Source organism: Aquarana catesbeiana, linkage group LG04 (assembly GCF_042186555.1).
Source record: "Aquarana catesbeiana isolate 2022-GZ linkage group LG04, ASM4218655v1, whole genome shotgun sequence".
Taxonomy (NCBI): domain Eukaryota; kingdom Metazoa; phylum Chordata; class Amphibia; order Anura; family Ranidae; genus Aquarana; species Aquarana catesbeiana.
In genome coordinates this window covers 597,478,741-597,500,457 of record NC_133327.1, presented here as the reverse complement: position 1 = coordinate 597,500,457, position 21,717 = coordinate 597,478,741, and the positions used below count along the sequence as shown (strand labels likewise).

Sequence of the window (21,717 nt, the reverse complement as noted above, 5' to 3'; positions counted from 1 at the left end):
TCGACTTGTGTGATCTGACTTTGAAAATGCTTCCTTTGCACTACTGCACTACTAAATGCACTACTTTGGTCAGGATTTCAGCCCACTGATTTGCATTAGAGTCGGGATCATCATCTTCACTGATCCAACTTGTGGCATGTGACTTGTGCTCTGGAGATCTTGAGGGGAAACCCCGCGCAAAAAAAAAAAAAAAAATCCATACCAGACCCTTATCCAAGCATGCAGCCCTGCGGGTCAGTAAGGGGGGGGGGGGGGGGGGTTGCGAGAATCCACCCCTTGTGACGTCACTTGTTAAAGGGTTTCCAGATTCTGATAAGCCCCCTGCCCGCAGACCCCCACAACCACTGCTCAGGGTTGTCGGGAAGAAGCCTGTGTCCCAATTAACATGTCCCAACATGCCCACTGCCCCAAAGCAACAATCAATATGTTGAGGGCATGTAGCCTGGTATGGTCCAGGGAGAGTTTGGGTTCCTCGCTTGTCCCCCCCCACCCCCCCCCCCACCCCCCCCCCCCCCATTTTCCTGACCTGCTGGGCTGCATGCTTGAATAAGGGTCTGGTATGGTATGGACTTCGGGGGGGGGACTCACGCTGTTTTTTTTTTTTTTTTTTTTTCGTAGTGCTCATTGCTTTGTGTCTGCAATCCTCAAATCTTCTCCCTTTTGCTGAGCAAATATGCCTGCAGAATTTTTAATTTTCTACACTTCTGTGTGTGTTGGGTGCCTGGCTCTCGTACTGTGGCTCCACCTGCAAGACACATCAATAGTGTGCCCCAGGGGACATGCTGGCGGGGTTGCATTCAGTGGAAAGAACCATAGAACTGCATTGGGAAACAGGCATCTGATATATACCCAGAAGAATCGGAAGCTAAAGATTCTGCCAGCAGCTGTGCCCTACAAGAAAGCAAAAATTTGAGAAACATGCAGCAAAGCAGGCATTTATAATTAGTTTTTTTGTAGTTTTGTTATTCTTTACATTCCAGTCTTTTTAATACGCAATACAAAGGGTAATATTATTCTGCAAAAAGCAGTAACCATATCCCAAATAGTGTCAGATCATCAACCCATTAATGGTAATAAATTGTGCATGAACCTCTGCATGCCGATCCCCAAAAATAAACAAACTGATTGGGTAAGCTTAAGCATTCTTCAGTTTTTTTTCCCGCTTCCTTGTTGCTTGAAGCACTGGGGCCAACACCTCACAACAGCGTGGGAAGGCTACATCACCAATGGCATTAACAAACTGTCAAGCTGCTCTTATTGCTAAAGCCATGGCAAGGTGCAAATTCATGACCACACCAGATAACATCCACGTGTGAGATGGGGGGGGGGAGGGGAAGAGAGTAAGATATGAGGCAAACAAAAATGGTGTATATGGTTTTTAGTTTACGTTTTTTTGTATTGGTGGTGCTTTAACATAGGGAAGACTAAATACTGTGTTCAAAAGTCAACCGGGATGTGATTTGTTGCACTGTACAACATTAATAATTAAATACAACAATTCTGGCCCAGTATCTGATACTTTAAGTTCTTACCGATAGTTTCTCAACATCTCCTTTTAAGACTCGCTCTAAGTATAGTTGTTTAAGTTCTCTCTCCAGGCGGGATGGAAGACCTGGATACATTGTGGAGCCTCCAGACAGAACAATGTGCTTATAGAACTCTGGCCTGAAAACAAAAGATAACCAAGAAATTATTATACATGGTGTAAGAAAATCTAAACAACAATGTAGCCCAACCTTTCAGCCCCATTGAAAGTGCACATTTCACTTACAGGAATTCCCCGAGTTATGAACAAAATAGGGACTGTAAGTTTGTTCGTAAGTCGAAGTTGTTCGTAAGTCGCAACACTGCATTTGTAAGTAACTTCCGGTCGGAACACTGCATTCGTAAGTGCAAGGTCTGCCTGTGCATGCATGTGGGATGTTCCGGGCGCTTGTTATGTTATCTGGGGCTCTTCTGGCCATGCAGTACGGGATGTGTGCAGAGGTATCCAGGACCAGTGTGGAGCACAAGTGGCCGGCATTTGAGGCCGTTCATAAGTAGGAGACGTTCGTAACTCGGGTGTTCATAACTCGGGGACTGCCTGTATATGCGATGCTTGAGCAGACAAGCTCACTGGGATGACTCTACTATTAGTAATCTGAAAATCTCAAAGCAGACCACCACATGTAGGTGTACACACAAAAAACACACACAAACATCATAATACAGCCCAAAGTCAGGGAATATTTAGAAGCTATGCAGCTGAGAAGAAGAGGTCAGAGAATTAATAGAATTAACCTAACTGACATTACTAAAAGGGGTTATCTTCCACCCCATTCTTGGTCACCATCAGCAAGCATTATACACGTTGCTTCCAGCAATTGCAGAGGAAGGGTTAGCACTGAGCCAGTCAGGTCTGCACTGCACTGTGCGGTGCTGTTAATCTAAAAGAGGGAACAAAAAAAAAGAAAACAAAAAAAGAAGGGTGCTGCTCTTTCACTGCACAATCATAGGGTGGAGAATAGGGGTGCTGAAATTAATCGTTGCATCGCGATTAGGGTGTCCCCGATGCGGCATCGATGCATACGGACCGGAAAATCCATTGCGGGTGACGTCATGACGACTAGCCCCGCCCCTCCTGGGAAAGCTCTGTGAGCGTTTTTTCAAAATTACTTTATTTTAATAAATGCTGTATTACAATGGATGATGTGACCCGCTGTATGTGCTTTTTAAAAAACTATGTCACTTCATACTGAATTTCACAGTAGTACGATACATGTGACTCCTGGCCGGTCCCGCCCCTCTCCACTCTCTTGAGTCTTGACGTCAGCGGGGAATTCTCAGCCCCACCCGCCTCTCCTCTGATACGATAGCTATAGACAGCGGGCAGGGCTGAGAATTCCCCGCTGACGTCAGGACTCAGGAGACGTGAGAGGAGAGCGGAGAGGGGCGGGACGGGCCGGCAGTCACATGTATCGTACTACTGTGAAATTCAGCATGAAGTGACATAGTTTTTTTAAAAAGCACATACAGCTGGGCACATCATCCATTGTAATACAGCATTTATTAAAATAAATTTTAACAACAGTAAGAAGACAGTAGAGTACAAATGTGTACTCTACTTACACCTCTCGCTCCATGCTGACAGGTCCCTGGCTATCCTGTGCACATTCCACTGTTAACTCCTAGTGTGCTGGAAGGCGCAAACAGGAATGCCAAGGAACTGTCAGCACCAGTGGTGGCCCATGCATTGTGGGGGGGTTAGTGAAGTGATGGCTGCGTTTGACGTGCACAGGTGACTGCATTTGACAGGCACAGGTGGCTGCATTTGACGGGGGAGGTTCAGTATTTTTCAGTTTGTTTGCGCCCCCCCCCCCCAAAAAAATTTTGAGCACCAGCTGCCACTGGTCAGCACAGAGACAGTACAGGGACTTCACATTGCTGTTTGTCATCTGTGGATTGTATTCCCTCCTGACCTCCCAGCAGCAGTGTATGTGAATGCCTGTACCCTGCAGTGCACCGAATTACTGCACTTTTTAAGGGAGTGAGGTTATTTTTAATTCAAAGCGGAGTTCCAGTCAATTTTTTGTTTATTAAAAGTCAGTAGCTACAAAAAAAGTATCTTCTGACTTTTAATAAAGAGACACTCACCTGTTCCACAATCCAGCGACATGGCCACCCAAACCCTCCTTTCTCTCCCCTGCCTGTCCACAGCACTAGCAATACTACTGTGGGCATCCGGCTGTGACAGCTTGCAGCTTCACAGACGGGTGCGCATGTCTCACTGCGCTGTCCTGCATAGTTGGGCAATCTTTTGGGAACTGTGATGTGTCCCAGAAGATTGCAGGGTGGAAGGACTGCCTAAGCGGCCCAAGCGGAAGTGGGAGCTCGTCGGTTATGGTGATGCATAGCGGAATCAAATCATTGACCAGATAATCGTAATCGAATCGGATCGTGAGACCAGTGAAGATGCGCACCCCTAGTGGAGAAGGTCTTTGAGCATGCTGTTTTACTGCTGTATAAAATCCTAGGGTAGCCTAAGACTTATCTGTGTCATCTGGTAGGGATGCCTGGATCAAAAACACCAGCAGAACAGAATTACAAATACCCTGGCAGTTGAAGACAGATTTTTAGAGTGATAGCGCTGCACATTTTGAAATTTATATGTATACATAGCATATCAGGGTACATATTGCAAGCCACTTCCCGTTTGGATTTAGGATTCAATGGCCTAAGAGTAGAATTTGTGTGATTATTGCAGTTAAAAGCAGTTTACATATGTGTATTTTGGCTTTTTAGGGGATTGCTAGGAGCGGTCCAATTAAATAAGTTGACCTTTAGGAGCATGTTATATGCAACACCCATATTTAGGGTGTACTAACATGCTCCTATACAGCCACCTCTGACAGCATCCACTGTTATTTTTCGAAAACAGCACAGCTGGGCAAGGCTCCGCCCACACAGCCACGTCATTCATTTATAGATCTGATGTAGTTTGAATGGGCAGCATTTAATTTTTTTTGAAAGGTGAACTACTGAACTTAGCCTTTAAACTCATAGCCAAGATTAAATAGTTAAGTGGACCCATCTTTTATGAAACAGAGTTGATACTTACTAAAGAGATAATCACAGCAAGATCTCACAATTGCAGTGGGTATTTGGCAGGCAGAAAGGAGGAGTTATATTACCTCCTTGCTGGCTGTTTATTAAAGGATAGACAGGAAGTAAACATGTCTCTGAAGTTTAATATGTTGAAAGTAGAAAAAAAAATGGGCATTGCAGTTTGTTTATGGAACTGCAGAGACGCCGACCTATGTCCAAAGCCAAAAGCGCCTACAATGGACATGTGAGCATCAGGACTGGACCACGGAGAATTGGAAGTTAGCCTGGTGTGATGAATCACTTTTTTTTTTAATTATGTGGATGGCAGGGTGCGTGTGCATCTCTTACCTGGGGAAGAGATGGCACCAGGATGCAGTATGGGAAAAAAGGAAAGCTAGCAGAGGCATTGGGATGCTTAGGGCAATGCTCTCCTGGCAAACCCTGGGTTCTTCCATGCATGTGGATGTTACTTTGGCACGTAGCACCTATCTAAACATTGTTGCTTTTCAAGTATGCCCCTTCATGGAAACTGAATTTCCTGACAGCAGTGCACTCTTTCAGCAGGATAATGTGCCCTGCAACACTGCAAAAATGTTTCAAGGAACACAACAATGTGTGCATGGTGTTGACTTAGCCTCCAAATTGTTTAGCTTTCAGTCCAATCAAGTATTTGTGGGATGTGCTGGAAAAACAAGTCCAATCCATGGAGACCCCACTGTATAATTTACAGGACTTAAAAGGAACTGCTATTGATGGCTTGGTGCCAGATACCACAGCACACCTTCAGAGGTCTAGTGGCGTCCAAACCTCGATTGGTCAGTTTTTTTGGCTACAAAAAGGGGGACCTACTCAATATTAGGTGGGTGCTCATAACATTATAGCTGCTGTAGCAAAAGTACTAGTATTGAAACATTAGAAAAGCCAGCAGAAAAGTTTGTGCCAAGGTGAGCGCCTGTGGAGCATCCAATGGCCGAAGCAACATTAAAAAGGCATTGCCCACAGGATGGGTTCCAGGTACAGTTACCAAGGTTTTACTGAGGCTTAGCTAATCTGGATGCACTGCTTCTGTTGTAGAAGACAGTGCGGGACACAGTTGAAGAGTTGATTGTAAAATATAAAGAAGAAAATTATAATAAACTAGATAAGCTACACAAGTGATTCTTTCGCAAGGGAGAAGCGTTCCATCACCTGAGGACACTAGCTTAAAAACTGAGGACTCAAGTGGGCTAGGGTTATAGGGTAGGAGCCCTTGAAAGCTTTGTGAGGGTCCATTCACCTAAAAGGTATGAGCCTATAGCCCTGCGACTATGATAACTTTGCCTATGTCCTCTACTGTTTGATTAGGATATAAGTGTGTGATCACCCTCTTAAACTGGTTGTCACCTGTCAAAATAAATTCACTGGCAGCTCCTCGATATTATCCAGGCATAACACACTCTAAGGCCCCTTTCACACTGGGGCGGTGGGGGCATCGGCGGTACAACAGCGCTATTTTTAGCGCTGCTGTACCGTCGTTCTTGCAGCGGTATTCGGCCGCTAGTGGTTCGGTTTTAACCCCCGCTGGCGGCCGAAAAAGGGTTAAATCCGCTCGTACAGCGTGGCTATAGCCGCTGTATTACCGCGGTATAGCCGCGCTGTCCCATTGATTTCAATGGGCAGGAGCGGTTTAGGAGCGGTGAATACACCGCTCCTTCCCCGCTCCAAAGAAGCGGCTCGCAGGACTTTTTTTACCGTCCTACGAGCGCACCGCTTCAGTGTGAAAGCCCTCGGGCTTTCACACTGAACAAACAGCGGAGGCTGTTTTGGGGCGGTTTTCAGGCGGTATTTTTAGCACAATACTGCCTGAAAACCGCTCCAGTGTGAAAGGGGCCTAAGTGTTTTTTTTCTTCAAAATAAAGCCTCTAAATAGCCTTTTTCAGATATATTTAGGCCGGTCACGTGACTCTCGGCCGCTCTCCTACTCTGATCCAGGGCTACAGCGGAAGGGGCAGAGATCTCCGTCTGACATCAACAGGAGGGGTCACGTGGTCGCTCAGCCCCTCCCGCTGTAGCCCTGGATCGCAACAGGAGAGTATCCGGGAGTCACGAGACCGGCCTGAAAATATCTGAAAAATTGTATTTAGAGGCTTTGTTTAATAAACAAAAACAAAAAACAAAAACCACACAACACTTAAGAGCATGTTATGCCTGGATAAAATAGAGGGGCTGCCAGTGACTTTTTAAAAAAATTTTTTTAACAATAGCGAAAGGGGGGCAGAGACACAGACACACTGAGCTGACAGGCAGGGAGGGAGGGGGAGGGGAGAGCAGCGGATGACTGTACCACATAAACTGAGGGCTCAGCAGCCATGATTATCATGGTAAGCACAGATGGGGACACAGGAACTGGCAAGATCAGCCAGATTTTTTAGAGCTTAGAGAGGGGCAGGTTAGACAGCACAAACGCTGTACTGTTTAACCTGCCATAAAGGAACAGAAGTGCTTTTTTTTTTTTTTTTTTTTTTTTTTTTTTTTAGGGCTACAAACACTAAGTTTAAAACAGGAAAATTATGTGAAGCATTCGTTAAAGGGTCACTAAACAAGTTTTCTCATTTTTATTGACTTTAACGGATGAATATGCAAAAGTTTCAAGGGACTATCAGAAGATTTTTAAGAGGGCATAGTGGGGAGTGAAATATTCTTTTCTATACCAGAAACCTGCACTGACCGGTGTAAGTAATCGGTTGTTGCCAACTCCTGGTGAAATGAAATTGTACTTGCCTGGCTGTCATACTGCATCAAGAAAAATCATGCTTATCAGCATTTTCTGACATTCCCTTGTCAACAACCAGGCTAGTATCTTCAGAAGCAGAAGACACCCCACAGATTTCTCCCAGAACAGGTTTTCTGCCACTTGCTGACTAGAAATCAAGTGGTTATACCGGGATGATGATTGCAGCGATCACCTCAGTACCATTTTTTAGAGCCAATGGTCAGCTCTCTTGTAAAAACAATCCTAGAGGCTAACTAGCTGCTGGATTGCTTTTACAAGTAGCGGCTTTACAGGGATTTTTTTAGTTTCACTGGGAGTTCTGATGGAGCAGCCGATGCTTCCGCCAGCTGAATATAGAAGCAATCAAAGACTGGACCGGCTTTGATTGTCTCTAGGATATAGGAACCTGGAAGCGATAGCCTTACATCACTTCCGATTTCCCCAGTGCCATTTTCAAAAATGAAAAGCATTTGATTACACTGATCTTGGTGTGAGCAAATGCTTTTAAGTGCAGAAGAGGGATCTGGGGTCTTATAGACCCCCAGATCTCTCAATAACAAAGTGCCTGCCACATGCTAATTGCTGTCACAAGGGATGTTTACACTGCTTCTGACAGCAATAAAAGTGATGTAAGTGGTAACCTGTAAAGGCTTTTACAGCGTCACCTATGGATAGTAACATTTACGTACCTCAACATTTTAAAGTGCAACATATTTTGTATCTATTTACTTGGCGTAACATTTTTTTTTTTTTTTTTTTTTTGTAAAAGAACAATTAGGTTAAGTATTTTTTTTGCTTTAAAATTCTAATAAGTGTACTTTTTCCCCCAAAAAATTGCGTTTGAAAAACCGTTGTGCAAATACCATGTGACATAAAAAAAATTGCAACACCCACCAATTTATTCTCTAGGGCCTCTGCTTTAGAAGAAAAAAAAAATAAAAAAAATAAGAGCAGCTAAAATGGTTAAAGTGGAGTTCCAGTCTGGGTGAAAAAAAAAAAAATTAAGTCAGCAGCTACAAACACTGTAGCTGCTGACTTTTAAATATAAGGACACTTTTTTGTCCAGGGAGCCTGCTTAAGTGATGTACCTTGCTGTGGGACATAAGTCCTGAATAAAATTAGCGAAAAAAGGTTTATATATATATATATATATATATATATATATATATATATATATATATATATATATATATATATATATATATTATATATTATATATACACACACACACACACACACACACACACACACTAAATCTCTACAAAAACAAGGGGGGTGGGGTGTGCCTATGTTTACAAAGGTTTTCAACTTTTGCCTGGAACTCTGCTTTAACAAAAGATTCATCTGTTATTTTACTTTACGTGGCAGCTAACACAAAGTATTAGGATGCAAAATTAAGGCTGAACTTTGGTCAGCTAAAAATACGAAATAGATCTGGGTGTATCCCCTCGTCAATTAAAGTGGGAGAAAACGCCCATGCATGAATTTTACCTATAGGTAAACCCGATCATGAGCTTACCTATAGGTACAGTAAATATTTCCTAAACATGCACCGTTTAGGAGACTTTTAATTTAGATGCAGCCAGTGACGTCACCGGCGAATGAGCTCTAAGGAACGGCATACCCGTGCCGTTCCTTCAGAGTCCTGGGCCATTAACGATGGCTCCCATGTACATGTGTGGGAGTGACATCATCGCTGCTCTGGCCACACAGCTGAAGTCCGCGAACCCAAAAAGAAGACCCGGGTGAAGATGGAAGCGCTGCTGGACGGCTTTGTTCGAAGGTAAGTTTCACATAATGTGGTAGTATGTGATAAATAATATTACATTATGGCATTGCCTTGCAGGTTTAGAAAAATAAAAAGCCAGCGGTTTACTACAGCTTTAATGTTCTAATGTGTTTTAGTCTAGGGGCATGCATCAGAGAGAATTACATGCCCAATAGGTCATTATTCCACAGTCCAGCAGGCTATACCCCCCACTGGTTTTAATATACATGGCTGATATCACAAAGTCACTCCTCGTTTGGTTGTGTGCATACCATCATCACAAATGTAATTGCGTATAATGCAGAACAAAGGCCATGACTGTTCATGCATTGTATGAGATAATGTGGAGGGCCCACTCATATTGTGTGTAAGCTGACTGGTGTTTGGCCTTAAAAAAAAAAATTATAAACTTACATTTCTATACAGCTGAAAGTATGGCGGCATACTTAGGAACAGAGACGCAAGAAAGTAAGTAATTACAGTCACATCTGACATCTACATAAATAAACCTTTTACATGCTCACATATGATACAGGTTTTAATCATGCTGTAAACTAGTGGTTCTCAACCCTGTCCTCGAGTCCCCCCAACAGGCCATGTTATGGGAATTTCTCTTAGATAAAATAGCTGTCCAAAATACCAAGCCATTGACTCCAATTTAAAGCACCTGTGCAAGGTAATAGAAAACCTGCAAACATGGCCTGTTGGGGGTACTTGAGGACAGGGTTGAGAAGCACTGCTGTAAACCATCCACCCCAAAAAATAAAAACATTTAAGGGGTGGTTGAAAAAAAGCGCTCTGCTACATATAGCTAGCTGCACATGCACAATTGCAGTGCCAGTGCTGTTAACCTTTCAGTGAAGCAAGTAGAAAAAAATAAATAAACTCACCGAGTATCAATGTCAGCTGCCTGGATGGTGTTGAACAGCAACTCAGCAACGCCAACGCCTTCTACGTTGATAAGATGAGGCTGGAACAGAGCTTCTGGTGCTTCAAAGCGCTCTCCACCTACTTTAATAACCCTGCCATCTGGAAGCTGTGCAACAAAATAAAAATGAACATTTACAATGTCACCTTTTATTTCTGAAACTGCTGTGCTACTCCAGGCCCAATTAGCAGAAAAGTTTATTGTGCCCTCTGGTGTCAGAGGGACCTTGTATTTGTCCGCTCGACAAGCTTATAGTATGTGCCTGGCAATTCTTTCAGAAACATTAGCAACATTAATATTTCCAGTACTTTGCATACATTCGTTTATGCATTTGATCCCCTTGTGAGATGAAACTGATTAAGCAATACTGAACAAAAGAAAATGTTTGCAATACGAAAACATGCTATTCTGCTTTACAAAAGGGAACATTTATGTTTTAGGCCAAACCTTCAAAAATAAAAAGAACATTCTTAAAAATAAATAGGAAAAATAAAACAAAATGGGAAAATGTTTCTAGCATGCAAATCAAGCATAGTTACAAATGCAACCCTTCATATTTTTTTTACTGGTTAGGGATTTTCAGTGAGGGTTTTTTTGGGATATTTAAAGAGAACCTCTCACCCTGCCCATTTAGGACTAAGTGACAGGGTTTGAACCTACCCATTGAACCAAATCCTTTCACCTGCAGATCATTCCTTTGCTGCTCGTTATGCTGTTACAACTGATGCAAAATACTTGGTGGTGCCAAGCAAGGAGGTGCTTTTGACTTCCTCCCATGATGCAGCACTTGGGCCTAGGGACAAATTGCTAGGAAGGAACACTTTCACATGACAAAGGATGTGACATCATCACTTCCTGTAAGTGCCAACAACTGGATTTGTGGCAGGGGAAGGAACATTGGAGAAGTACTGTAAAAAGGCGAGTAGACATGTACTGGGGAATGGGCTTTAAAGCTGAACTAGACATTATTTTAAAGTGCACAGAAAATGAAAAATGTATTACCTTAGACCTCATCGGCTGCAACAGATATCCTCACACTATCCAAGAGCAGGGTGCTGCACGTTAAGTGCGATTGCTGTATATGCACCTTATAGAACTACATGTCCCATGAATCCTTTGGCATGTAGTGATACGCAGTGGCATTTCTGTGGGTGGGAACAGGGGAGTTCCTTTCGCCTCTGTTACTACCCACTTCCCTAGAAGCAATTTTTCATCTCATTAGAATATCCTACCCATTTAACTTTAGGTGGGAATAGGATGGGGGAGATGCGCAGAGTGACCCCCACTCCCTAAAGGAAGTGCAGCAAACGAAAAAGGCACTGTTACGTGACCACTATTTAATCTCTGCTCTGAGGCCAGAAAACACAGAACCTACGCTGATGAAAGAAAAAAAAAAAACACATGACACACTCAGACATTAAGTAGAAAGATTGCCCTGTGTGGAGCTCCACTTTAAACCCTTGCTCTAAACAGGCAGTGTGACAGAGTCTCTAATATCCATTGCTCATTTAAGTAAAGTTTGGTAAAAACGTCTATAGTAAATTTAAAGTGAAATGGAACTGCAAAGCAAGCCTCACCCAAATATGAGTAACTTAAGACTTTAGTTTTTCCATCAAAAAAGAACACAATTTTTAGGATTAAGCTGTATAGCAGTTAAAAAAGGGGGTCAAGTTAAAGTGGTTATAAAACCTACACACCTTAATGCAATCCTTGCATTATGTTCAAAAAAGTTTATGCATCAGTATCCCCCTCCCTGCCCTCATTCGATCTGATGCTCCAGCTGTCACCTGTTGGCTCTACATGGAGAACTGAGCAATCAAAGACTGCTGCTCTCTCAGTTCTTGGGTCCACTGAGCAGAAAGTGGTGACCGCCAGCCACCACTCTTCTCTGCCCATCCAGCACTCACTGGAGCTACAGACTGTAAAGGGGGTGGGTGTCTGGCTCAGACTCTCAGCAGCTGTAGGTCAGGCATCTGGGTGGATCCTGACATTATTGTCAGAATCCCTGCCAAGCCTGGACTGGCTCTGTGATGTCAGCCGACAGTGGGCTGCTGAATCTGGGACAGGAGTGCAAAAATAAGCCCAGAAGAGCTTTGACCATACTAATTCTTTAAGGCTTGGTTCACACCAATGCGTTTTTTCATGCTTTTTGCAGAAACACGAGACATTATTTTTAGCATGGGTTCCTATGGAATACGTTCACAAACACATTTTTGTGCCTCTACGTTTTAGGAAAAGTTCAGGGATTTTTTAAACAGTGCTTTTTTTTGCTTTTTTGGTTCAACAGACCAATGGAGTAGCTGCAGAAGAGCATTTATTGCATTTTACCGCAATTTGCATTTTTTAATCTGTCCAACAAATTTGGCCAAAAAAAAAAAAAAAACGCAAAATGCAAATCCTAGTAAAAACCCACAAAAAGCACTGCAAAAACACTCAAAAGCAATCTGCATAGGTGTAAATGGAGCCTATGGACATTTCCACCAAGTGTGTTGGGCTGCAGCCTTTTCTCAACAGCGCCTTAAACACACAAAAAAGGCAGTATGCTTTGATTATAATTAGGTCTGTTCAAACCACTAAACTGCAGTGGTGTACAGTAAAAGTACTGCAAGCAGTACTTTTTTTCAATTTTCTTTTTTTCACATTTAAATAAATTTCACAAAAATGTTACAGTGCGATGGGTGGTTTTTCAGTGCATCGGCACTACTCTCAACTTAGCACACACCAGAGGCTGCTTTCTAAAACGCTAAACTATTTCCTTCCATATCTGAATTAAGGAGTAACCTTTGAACCTTTTGGAACAGAATATGCAGAAATCGGCTTTCTAGAGGACCAAAGAGATAGAGGTGTGTAGATCAAAAAAAGTAAAAAGGCTTTCCACAGATATAACAGGTTTTGGCAGATGGTGGTGAGCTGAGCCACTTGATTAACTGCTGGTAGGTTTTAGGAACTTCGATAGCACAATATTTGACCTTCCGCTCCTTCCTCAGAAAAGTCCAAGGAGGAGAGTGAAACCTTTAATGACTAATAAAGTTGTAATTTTTTTGCTGTCAATCATGATGTCTTTCAGACAGCAGAATCTCAAGATGAAGGGATGCAACCTTTTCATGACATAAATCACTAATAAAAAAGGGACAAAAGCCAACACTATATTTTTTCCGAGTCTAGAATAAAACTTTTAAAGTAAAACTATGATTTTCCCATGAAAAAAAAAAAATGTTGCAGCCCTTACGGTTTCCTCTTGGATGTCCCGGCAAAGTCTCACAAATCCGCCCATTGATCCTGCCAGTGAAGTCAACTTCAGCACTGTCTCTCTTCTAGGCTATTGCTGGTCATGGAACAGATGATAGTGCAGGGACCGTGGCCATCAGGATTTCCATGGCCGATTCATAAGCCTGTAGCTTTTTCAATCAGCAGTTGGCCATACCTACACCCTGCCCACTGCTTTCTGGACTAGCAGAGGTGACTGTGTTGCTGAAACCCTCCCACTTTTGGTTGCATTGTCTAGGAGGGGGAAGTGTGCAAGACACCGTTGAAGGAGGATTTGGTGATGCTCCTTTATCACTTAGTAACTGGATTGGAGATTTGTTAAGATTGACACAGAATTACATTGAGGGGGGAAAAAAAAAAAAAAATATTTGATCCCTTGCTGATTTTGTATGTTTGCCCACTGACGAAGAAATGATCAGTCTATAATTTTAAATGGTAGGATTATTTTAACAGTGAGAGATATAACAAATATCCAGAAAAACACATTTCAAAAAAGTTAAAAATTGATTTGCATTTTTATGAGTGAAATAATAGGATTTTTGACTTACGTAAAATCAGTTTCTCTGAGTTCATTGACAGACACAGCCATTCCTTATTCAGAACCATAGGGTTATATCGCCCCCTACAGGAGTAGGACACTAGGCAGAAAAAAAAAGAATGGGCTATGGCAGTCCTAGGTTATATACACCCCCCTCTCTACTTTAGGCCTTCAGTTTTGTCACAAGCAGTGTCAGAAGAATTAAACTCCATAGAGGGGTGGGTGCTGTGTCTGTCAATGAACTCAGAGAAACGGATTTTACGGTAAGTCAAAAATCCTATTTTCTCATTTGTTCATTGACAGACACAGCGATTCCTTATTCAGAACCATAGGGATGTCCCAAAGCAGTGCCAAACATGAGGGGTGGGGCAGCCAACAAAAAAACAGGCAAACCAGACAACCTGGAGCTCAATGAGAACTGGAGCCCAACCTGAGCAGCAAGAAAACCCCGTCATGAGGGAAAAACCCTCTGGACTGCAGCCGCAGAACCTTGCGGCCAAAAAGGCATCCGTAGATGCCAGCACATCCACTTTGTAAAATTTTGTGAAAGTGTGCACCGACGACCAGGTGGCCGCCTTGCACAATTGCATCACTGACGACTGATGACTGAAGGCCCAGGAGAAACCCGACACCTGACAGACAGGTCTAAGTCACCATCTGTCTGATCCATCTAGAAATGGTCGCCGAGGAAGCAGACAGCCCCTTCTTTGGCCCATCCATGATCACGAACAGGGAGTCTGACCTCTGAAAGGACTCAGTGGCTGCCAAATACACCCTGATCGCCCCAACCACATCCAAGGGGTGTAAAGCAAATTCCCTCGGATGCTGCGGCCTGGGACACAGGGAAGGCAACACAATGTCTTCATTTTAATTGAAATCAGAAACAACTTTTGGAAGGAATGAAGGACAAGGACGAACAACCACCTTGTCCTTAGGATAGCGCTGCCAATTCCCACACCCTGAGAGCAGAAGTGATAGCCACCAAGAAGGCCATCTTCTGTGACAAAGTGAGCAGGGGAATTTCTCGAATATTTTCAAACTGAGGCTTCTGTAGAACCGAAAGCACCAGGACTCAAGTCCCACAGTGGCAAGAGAGATCGCACCAGTGAAACCCCCTGACTGAAGGTACGCACCAGGGGATGCAAAGCCAGGGGGCGTTGAAAGAAAACCGCCAAAGCTGACACCTGGCCTTTGATAGTACTCAAGGCCAAATTCTTTTCAATGCCCATCTGAAGAAAAGTCAAAATCCGAGCCATCGAAAAGGAACGTAGGTGAAACCCCACCAACTCACACCATGAAATGTACGCTTTTCACATCCGATGATATACCTTCCTGGAAGTAGACTTCCTAGCTTTGAGTAGTGTCAGAATCACCAACGCAGGTAAGCCTCTATCCTTCAACAGCCAGGTAGGTAAGGCAGGGTGGAAGCCCTTGGGATGGCAGATCCTCCCTGAGAGGCAGCCACCAGGGGGGCGTCTGCGACCAGATGCACCAGGTCGGTGCACCAGGACCGACGAGGCCAGTCCGGGGCCACTAGAATGACTGGAATTTCTTCAGCCTCAATACTGCGTAACAGCCGAGGCAAAAGCTTGAGAGGAGGAAATGCGTAGATCAGAGGATATTGGCCCCACGGAGCCACCAAAGCATCTGAGGCGTCCGCCAGAGGGTCCCAAGACCTGGCCACAAACCTCTGCACAAACCCTTCCTGCTGACCCAGGATGCCATCAGATCTGCCTCTGGACAGCACCAACGCAGACATATCTGTTGACATACCTCCTGATGAAGGGACCACTCCCCTTGGTCCAACACTTGTCGCCTGAGGTAATCTGCCTGCCAATTGTTGACCCCCCCGGAATGTGGACAGTGGAGATGGCTGGGACGAAAACGCTCTGCCCACCATAGAATGCTGGCTACTTCCAGGCCCGCTAACGCACTCCTTGTTCATCCCTGGTGGTTGACATCACCGTAGCACTGTCCGACTGGATCCGTATAGGGAGCCCCTGAAGTTGATCCGTCCAACTCAATCTTGTAACCAGACAGAATCACTTCGTGGACCCACATGACATTTATCAGAGGTCCACGGGCCCGGAAACAAGCGAAGACATCCCCCTACCCGGACTGCAGGTGAGGGCGCCCCCTTCATGCCGAAGGAGCCTTATCTGGAGTTCTGGAGAACCCTCGCTCTCGGTTTGCCCGACTAGGGTCACTTGGAACCTTCCGATGGGGGCTTGAAAGACTGAGCCTTTATCGGTGGACCATGAGGGACGAAAAAAAAACCAAACTGTGTGCCGAGAAGAAAGGACCACACTTGCGACGTGGCTCCTTCCCCTTTTTTGACTGTGGAAGAAAAGTACTCTTCCCCTCTGTGACACTCTTAAAGCGGTGTTCCACTCAAATTTTTAACTTAATCTTACCCCCTTCAGTTAATTGCATAGATGTTCAAATGCCGCACCAAAAAATTTTTTATCCCTGTAATTACCTTTATTCACTTTGTTGAAAAGCCAGAGGCGTGAAACACACCTCAAAAACTTCCACCCGGTGCCAAAAAAAGTGCACACACATAAAGAGTGAAACACAAAAACGTGCAACGGGTGTTCAGAGTCCTCCACTAGGGAAAGATCTTACCCTGATCCCCCGGGGCGTTAGGCTCCACACAGGGACTGAGGTACTTATACAATGGGTCCATCTGGCCAAAACCAGGCGGACCACCGTTTACTGGAAGGTCTGCTGAAACAGACCATCCCAAGTACAGGTGGGGCTCCCCCAAAGGGAGACCCCCAAAGGAGAAGGCGAACCAAGCCAAAAGGCTTATGTCCACCTGTTCCCAAGACTTTCAGAGTAGGCCCGAGGACCCACACCCTACTCGCCACAGTGACAAAACGTGTACACATATCAAACAAAAAAGTGACAAACAGGGGATTAAATAAAAAGAGTGGGGGGATAGGAAGGTGGGAGAGTGAAAAGTGACCATTGTGTAATACAATGGCCGGCCCTCCGGCCAGGATTAAAAATTTCCCCTGGTCCCAGCCAAAAGGCTCGGCCCAAGAGGCAGGTGTGAAAAAAGTGTGAAGTGGTGAAGTGACCATGGTGCCATAAAATCAAGTGCCTAAACACAGTGACTGTACAGCACTCCTGAACTGCCACTTCAGGGGCACATTCACCACTGGCTTTTCAAAGCAACCCTGACCCACAACCTAGACCACAGTAGCCCCCACCCCAGGTAGGAAGGCATGGAGTTCTGGAAGCTTGGTGCGAGCCCTTGCCATCAGGCTTCACCGTCGTTCCATCCCTCCTACCTAATTACATTCGGGAAATACTGGCCGCTCCCCCGGTGGGAGAAAGGGGAGCCAGAGTTCTCTTTCGAATAACTGTCCGGAGCTAGAGCTGCCCCAATGCAGGCCAGAAGGCCAGGGTTCCGACCCTCCGCCAAGACTGAATGGTTCTCCGTCCCCATCAGAAGGCTTCCCTTTCGGCTACAAACCGCTCCGGGTTACCTTCACTCCAGCAGGATTTGCATAGCAACCGCAATCCCATCTCTATCTCGCCATAGATCAGGGACGGAAGCAAGCGCTACCTCCTGGAAACTGATAAGAACAGATACTACACTCGATCTTAGCCAAAAGGCCAAGAAGCAATTAGCAATAATCACGCCTCAGTTAAACCTCATTGGCTAGGATACTGCCACTGCGCAAAGCTGTAATTACCTTTATATTGTACTTTATTGTGGCACTTGCTGTCTCTCCTCCCATGGGAGTAGGCGTGTTTATTGCCTTTCCCCAGCGCCACACTGTCTCCTGGGAGCTTAGTGTCAGGCTTCCCAAGATTCAGTGCGGGAACAATGATCATGCTTGTGAACAAGCTGTGAATGAACAGCATTCACCTCTTCCAGGAAATCAATGCTTGTGGGCTTCACATGCCCACAAGCAAGATGGAAACAGCCAGCATCACATTTGTAAAGTTATTCTTCAGTACGAAAACAGACAGACAGAGGCGGAAATATTACACCCAAACTGAGTATTATTTTGGGATTAGCAAAGTGTCTCAATGACCTAAAAAAAAAAAAAAAAGGATTGGTCGCCGGACTCCCACTTTAATATCATCCAGACTGGCCCCAAACAAACGATCGCCTTGAAATGGCAGATCAGCTAGGGCTTTTTTTTTTTTTTTTTTTTTTTGAGGTCTGGTCTGCAGTCCAACACTTCAGCCACAATACACGCCGAAGCACTACCGTTGAAACAGACAGCTTAGAAAGCAAGGGAGCTGCGTGCAAAGAGCCATCGCAGACAAACTGCAGCCCCTGGACCAGCTGGTCCGCCAATTCAGTAAAGGCAGAAGGAAACTGATCACCCTCCAGATCACGGCGCAACAGCTTCGCCCACTGTCAGCGTTTTAGACACCAGGGCAATGGCCAGGACCGTCAAAGCACCGAACTCGCAATCGTGAAAATAGTGCGGCTTACGGGCTCAGCCTTCCTGTCAGCCGGATCTTTAAAAGCCGGAGAGTCTTCAACCGGAATCATGGTGGCTTTGTTCAATCGAGAGACCGGAGGATCTACCAGAGGTGGAGTCGTCCACTTCTTGAGAAGACCCTCCTCAAAAGGATAACGCACAGCGAAGCACTTTGGGACTGCAAAGGGATGTTTTGGACACTCCCATTACTTATTCACAAACTTGTCAAAAAAGGAGGGATAAGGGAACACTTTTGCCGCTTGAGACAGCTTAAGAGTGCCAAAAAGGGACCAGCACCTGCACCGTGATTGCATCCTCCATTTTTAAAGTTTCATGCACAGATGCAATCAGTCCACCAGTGCCTTCTCGTGCGCAGCCACTGGGGCAGAGGAATCACCCTGTCTGAAAAATGTAGGAGCACGGCCGCAGAACCTGCAGGGTGGGCACAGTCCACGGCAGCCGAATCAGATTCAGGATCTGACGGAACAGATGAAGCAGGAGAAGGCAGGGGGCGCCTCTTGCTAGTCTGCCGCCCAAGAGCCACCTCCACACGGGACATAAAGGACCAGGGCCGCCGTCAGTGCGCCAAGGGATGGCTGGGACCCAGAGGGACCTGCAGCCTCTGATAGGGGGTCAGGTGGGGAAACATGTTGAGACTCCATAGGGGAAGAAGAAACCCCCACACCAAGAGCGACCACTGCAAAGGGACATCCCCCACAGCCTGCAGCAGAGAGAGGAAAGGAGCTCACCAGACTCATCACCCCACCAGCGTAGCGCTTGCTGCCTCAGGTGTAGACCGCACACATGTGGCGTTCCGAGGAAGAGGATAACACAGGAGTCAGCACCGGGTTTAAAGGAGCTTCAGCCTGCTAAAAACGCCATCTGGGCTACACAGTAATGGCCGCTGCTACCTGAGCACAAAAACAAGCAAATCATGACCGCCAGCCATAAAAAATAGCCGCACTACACAAGGCTGATATAGACCCCAGGAAAACCCCTGAAAGAGAAAGAGGATCCGGGCACCGGACTCCAGGAGCACCCAGTGCAATCTTGTCCGTGACATCCTTGGACAGATCTTTGGTCTTGGCCATGGTGGAGAAATTCGAGTCTGATTTATTCTGTGGACAGGTGTCTTTCATACAAGTAACAAGCTGAGATTAGGAGCACTCCCTTTAACAGTGCTCCTAATCTTAGCTTGTTACCTATATAGAAGACACCTGGGAGCCAGAAATTTTGCAGAGTGATAGGGGATCAAATGCTTATTTCACTAAATAAAATGCAAATTAATTTATATAACTTTTTTGAAATGCGTTTTTCTGAATATTTTTTTTGTTATTCTGTCTCTCACTGTTAAAATAAACCTACCATTAAAATTATAGACCGGTCATTTGTCAATGGGCAAAAATCAGCAGGGGATCAAAAGCTTTTTTCCCCTCACTGTAGATCCAGCATACACAGCAACCAGAAATTGATTTTCTTACTAACTTGGTTATATCAAACAGCTGAAACTGGATTGGTATCATCGATTCTGGGATCATATTTTTAAAAGGGCAAGATCACAAAAAAAAAAAGATAGCATGGTCATCTTTGGTGTCTGGCATCCACTGGCATATCTGTATATACTGGTAGACTCCAGCAGTCAGGCCTTTTTGCCACAGTTCCCAGCTCTACTTCTCTGTACCCTGCACCTAACACGGTGGATACCACTCATACTAAAATAAAATTCCAAGGCCTCCCCTGTAACTGCAGGACAGGTGTGCAGACCTAGGAAGTAGCTAAGATTTTGGTAACTGAGTGTCAACACTGAAGAAATGACACTTTGCTAAAATTTAAAGTAGTGAGTGTACAGTTTGTATAACAGTGTAAATTTGCTGTCCCCTCAAAATAACTCAACACACAGCCATTAACGTCTAAACCGCTGGCAACAAAAGTGAGTACACCGCCAAGTGAAAATGTCCAGATTGGGCCCCAGCAGCCATTTTCCCTCCCCAATGTCATGCGACTCATTCGTGTTACAAGATCTCAGGTGTGAATGGGGACTCGTTAGTGTTACAAGATCTCAGGTGTGAATGGGGAGCAGGTGTGTTTAATTTGGTATTAATCGCTCTCACTCTCATACTGGTCTCTGGAAGTTCAACATGGCACCTCAGAACTCTGAGGATCTGAAAAAAAGAATTGTTGCTCTACATAAAGATGGCCTAGGGCAGTGATGGCTAACCTTGGCACCCCAGATGTTTTGGAACTACATTTCCCATGATGCTCTGGCACTTTTCAGTGTAGTGGAGCATCATGGGAAATGTAGTTGCAAAACATCTGGGGTGCCAAGGTTCGCCATCACTGGCCTAGGGTATAAGAAGGTTGCCAAGACCATACAGAAGTTTAACAGGACAGGTTCCACTCAGAACAGGCCTCGCCATGGTCGACCAAAGAAGTTGAGTGCACATACTCGGCGTCATATCCAGAGGTTGTCTTTGTGAAATAGATGTATGAGTGCTGCCAGCATTGCTGCAGAGGTTGAAGGGGTGGGAGGTCAGCCTGTCAGTGCTCAGATCAAACGCCGTACACTGCATCAAAATGGTCTGCATGGCTGTCATCCCAGAAGGAAGCCTCTTCTAAAGGTGATTAACAAGAAAGCCCGCAAACAGCTTTCTGAAGACAAGCAGACTTTGGACATAGATTACTGGAACCATGTCCTGTGGTCTGATGAGACAAAGATAAACTTATTTGGTTCAGATGGTGTCAAGCATGTGTGGCGGCAACCAGGTGAGGAGTACAAAGACAAGTGTGCCTTGCCTACAGTCAAGCTTGGTGGTGGGAGTGTCATGGTCTGGGGCTGCATGAGTGTTGCCGACACTGGGGAGCTACAGTTCATTAAAGTGGAGTTGCACCCACTTTTACAACTCTTCAGCATCCCTCACTAAACTGTGCACTGTAAACGAATTGGATATTTTTAATTTTTTCTGTCAGCACCTACTGTATATCTGCTGTATTCATTTTTCACTTCCTCCTCCCTGGCCGTGGCTCATGGCATCATTTCCTGTTTGCAATGCCTTCTGGGAAGGGGCGGCAACTTCCTCTGACACTGCTGTTGCTATGGAAACCTGACCTGAAACCTATTACACTGCTTGTGCTGCACTGAGCATGTGCGAGATCTGCAAGGATGAGAATCCAGGAAGAAATACAGTCTGGCTTCAGATGCCCACACTTAAGATGGCCACGGCCTGCTGTAAGTTTATAAAATAAACTACTGTTATAAACTAACAAAACAGACCTTAGTTTACAGACTAACTTTAGTAGAATACATTAAGCTTGTGTATTATATGGGTATTTTTATTTAAAAAGTATAATTTCGGCTGGAACACCACTTTAAGGGAACCATGAGTGCCAACATGTACTATGATATACTGAAGCAGAGCATGATCCCCTCCCCTC

At 44.9% G+C, this 21,717-nt stretch overlaps 1 protein-coding gene and 1 pseudogene across 1 annotated transcript in view; both read right to left on the bottom strand.

The window, feature by feature from the left end:
* The window catches only part of ACTR2 (actin related protein 2), a 123,098-nt gene that overhangs the window by 6,785 nt on the left and 94,596 nt on the right, over positions 1-21,717 (bottom strand). The window contains exons 7-8 of the mRNA XM_073628209.1: positions 9,995-10,140; positions 1,533-1,665 (exon numbers count right to left, since the gene is read on the bottom strand). Coding sequence (XP_073484310.1) covers positions 1,533-1,665; positions 9,995-10,140 — 279 coding nt within the window. The remainder of the gene's footprint in view (positions 1-1,532; positions 1,666-9,994; positions 10,141-21,717) is intronic.
* LOC141142027 (U4 spliceosomal RNA) lies at positions 17,469-17,533 on the bottom strand (annotated as a pseudogene).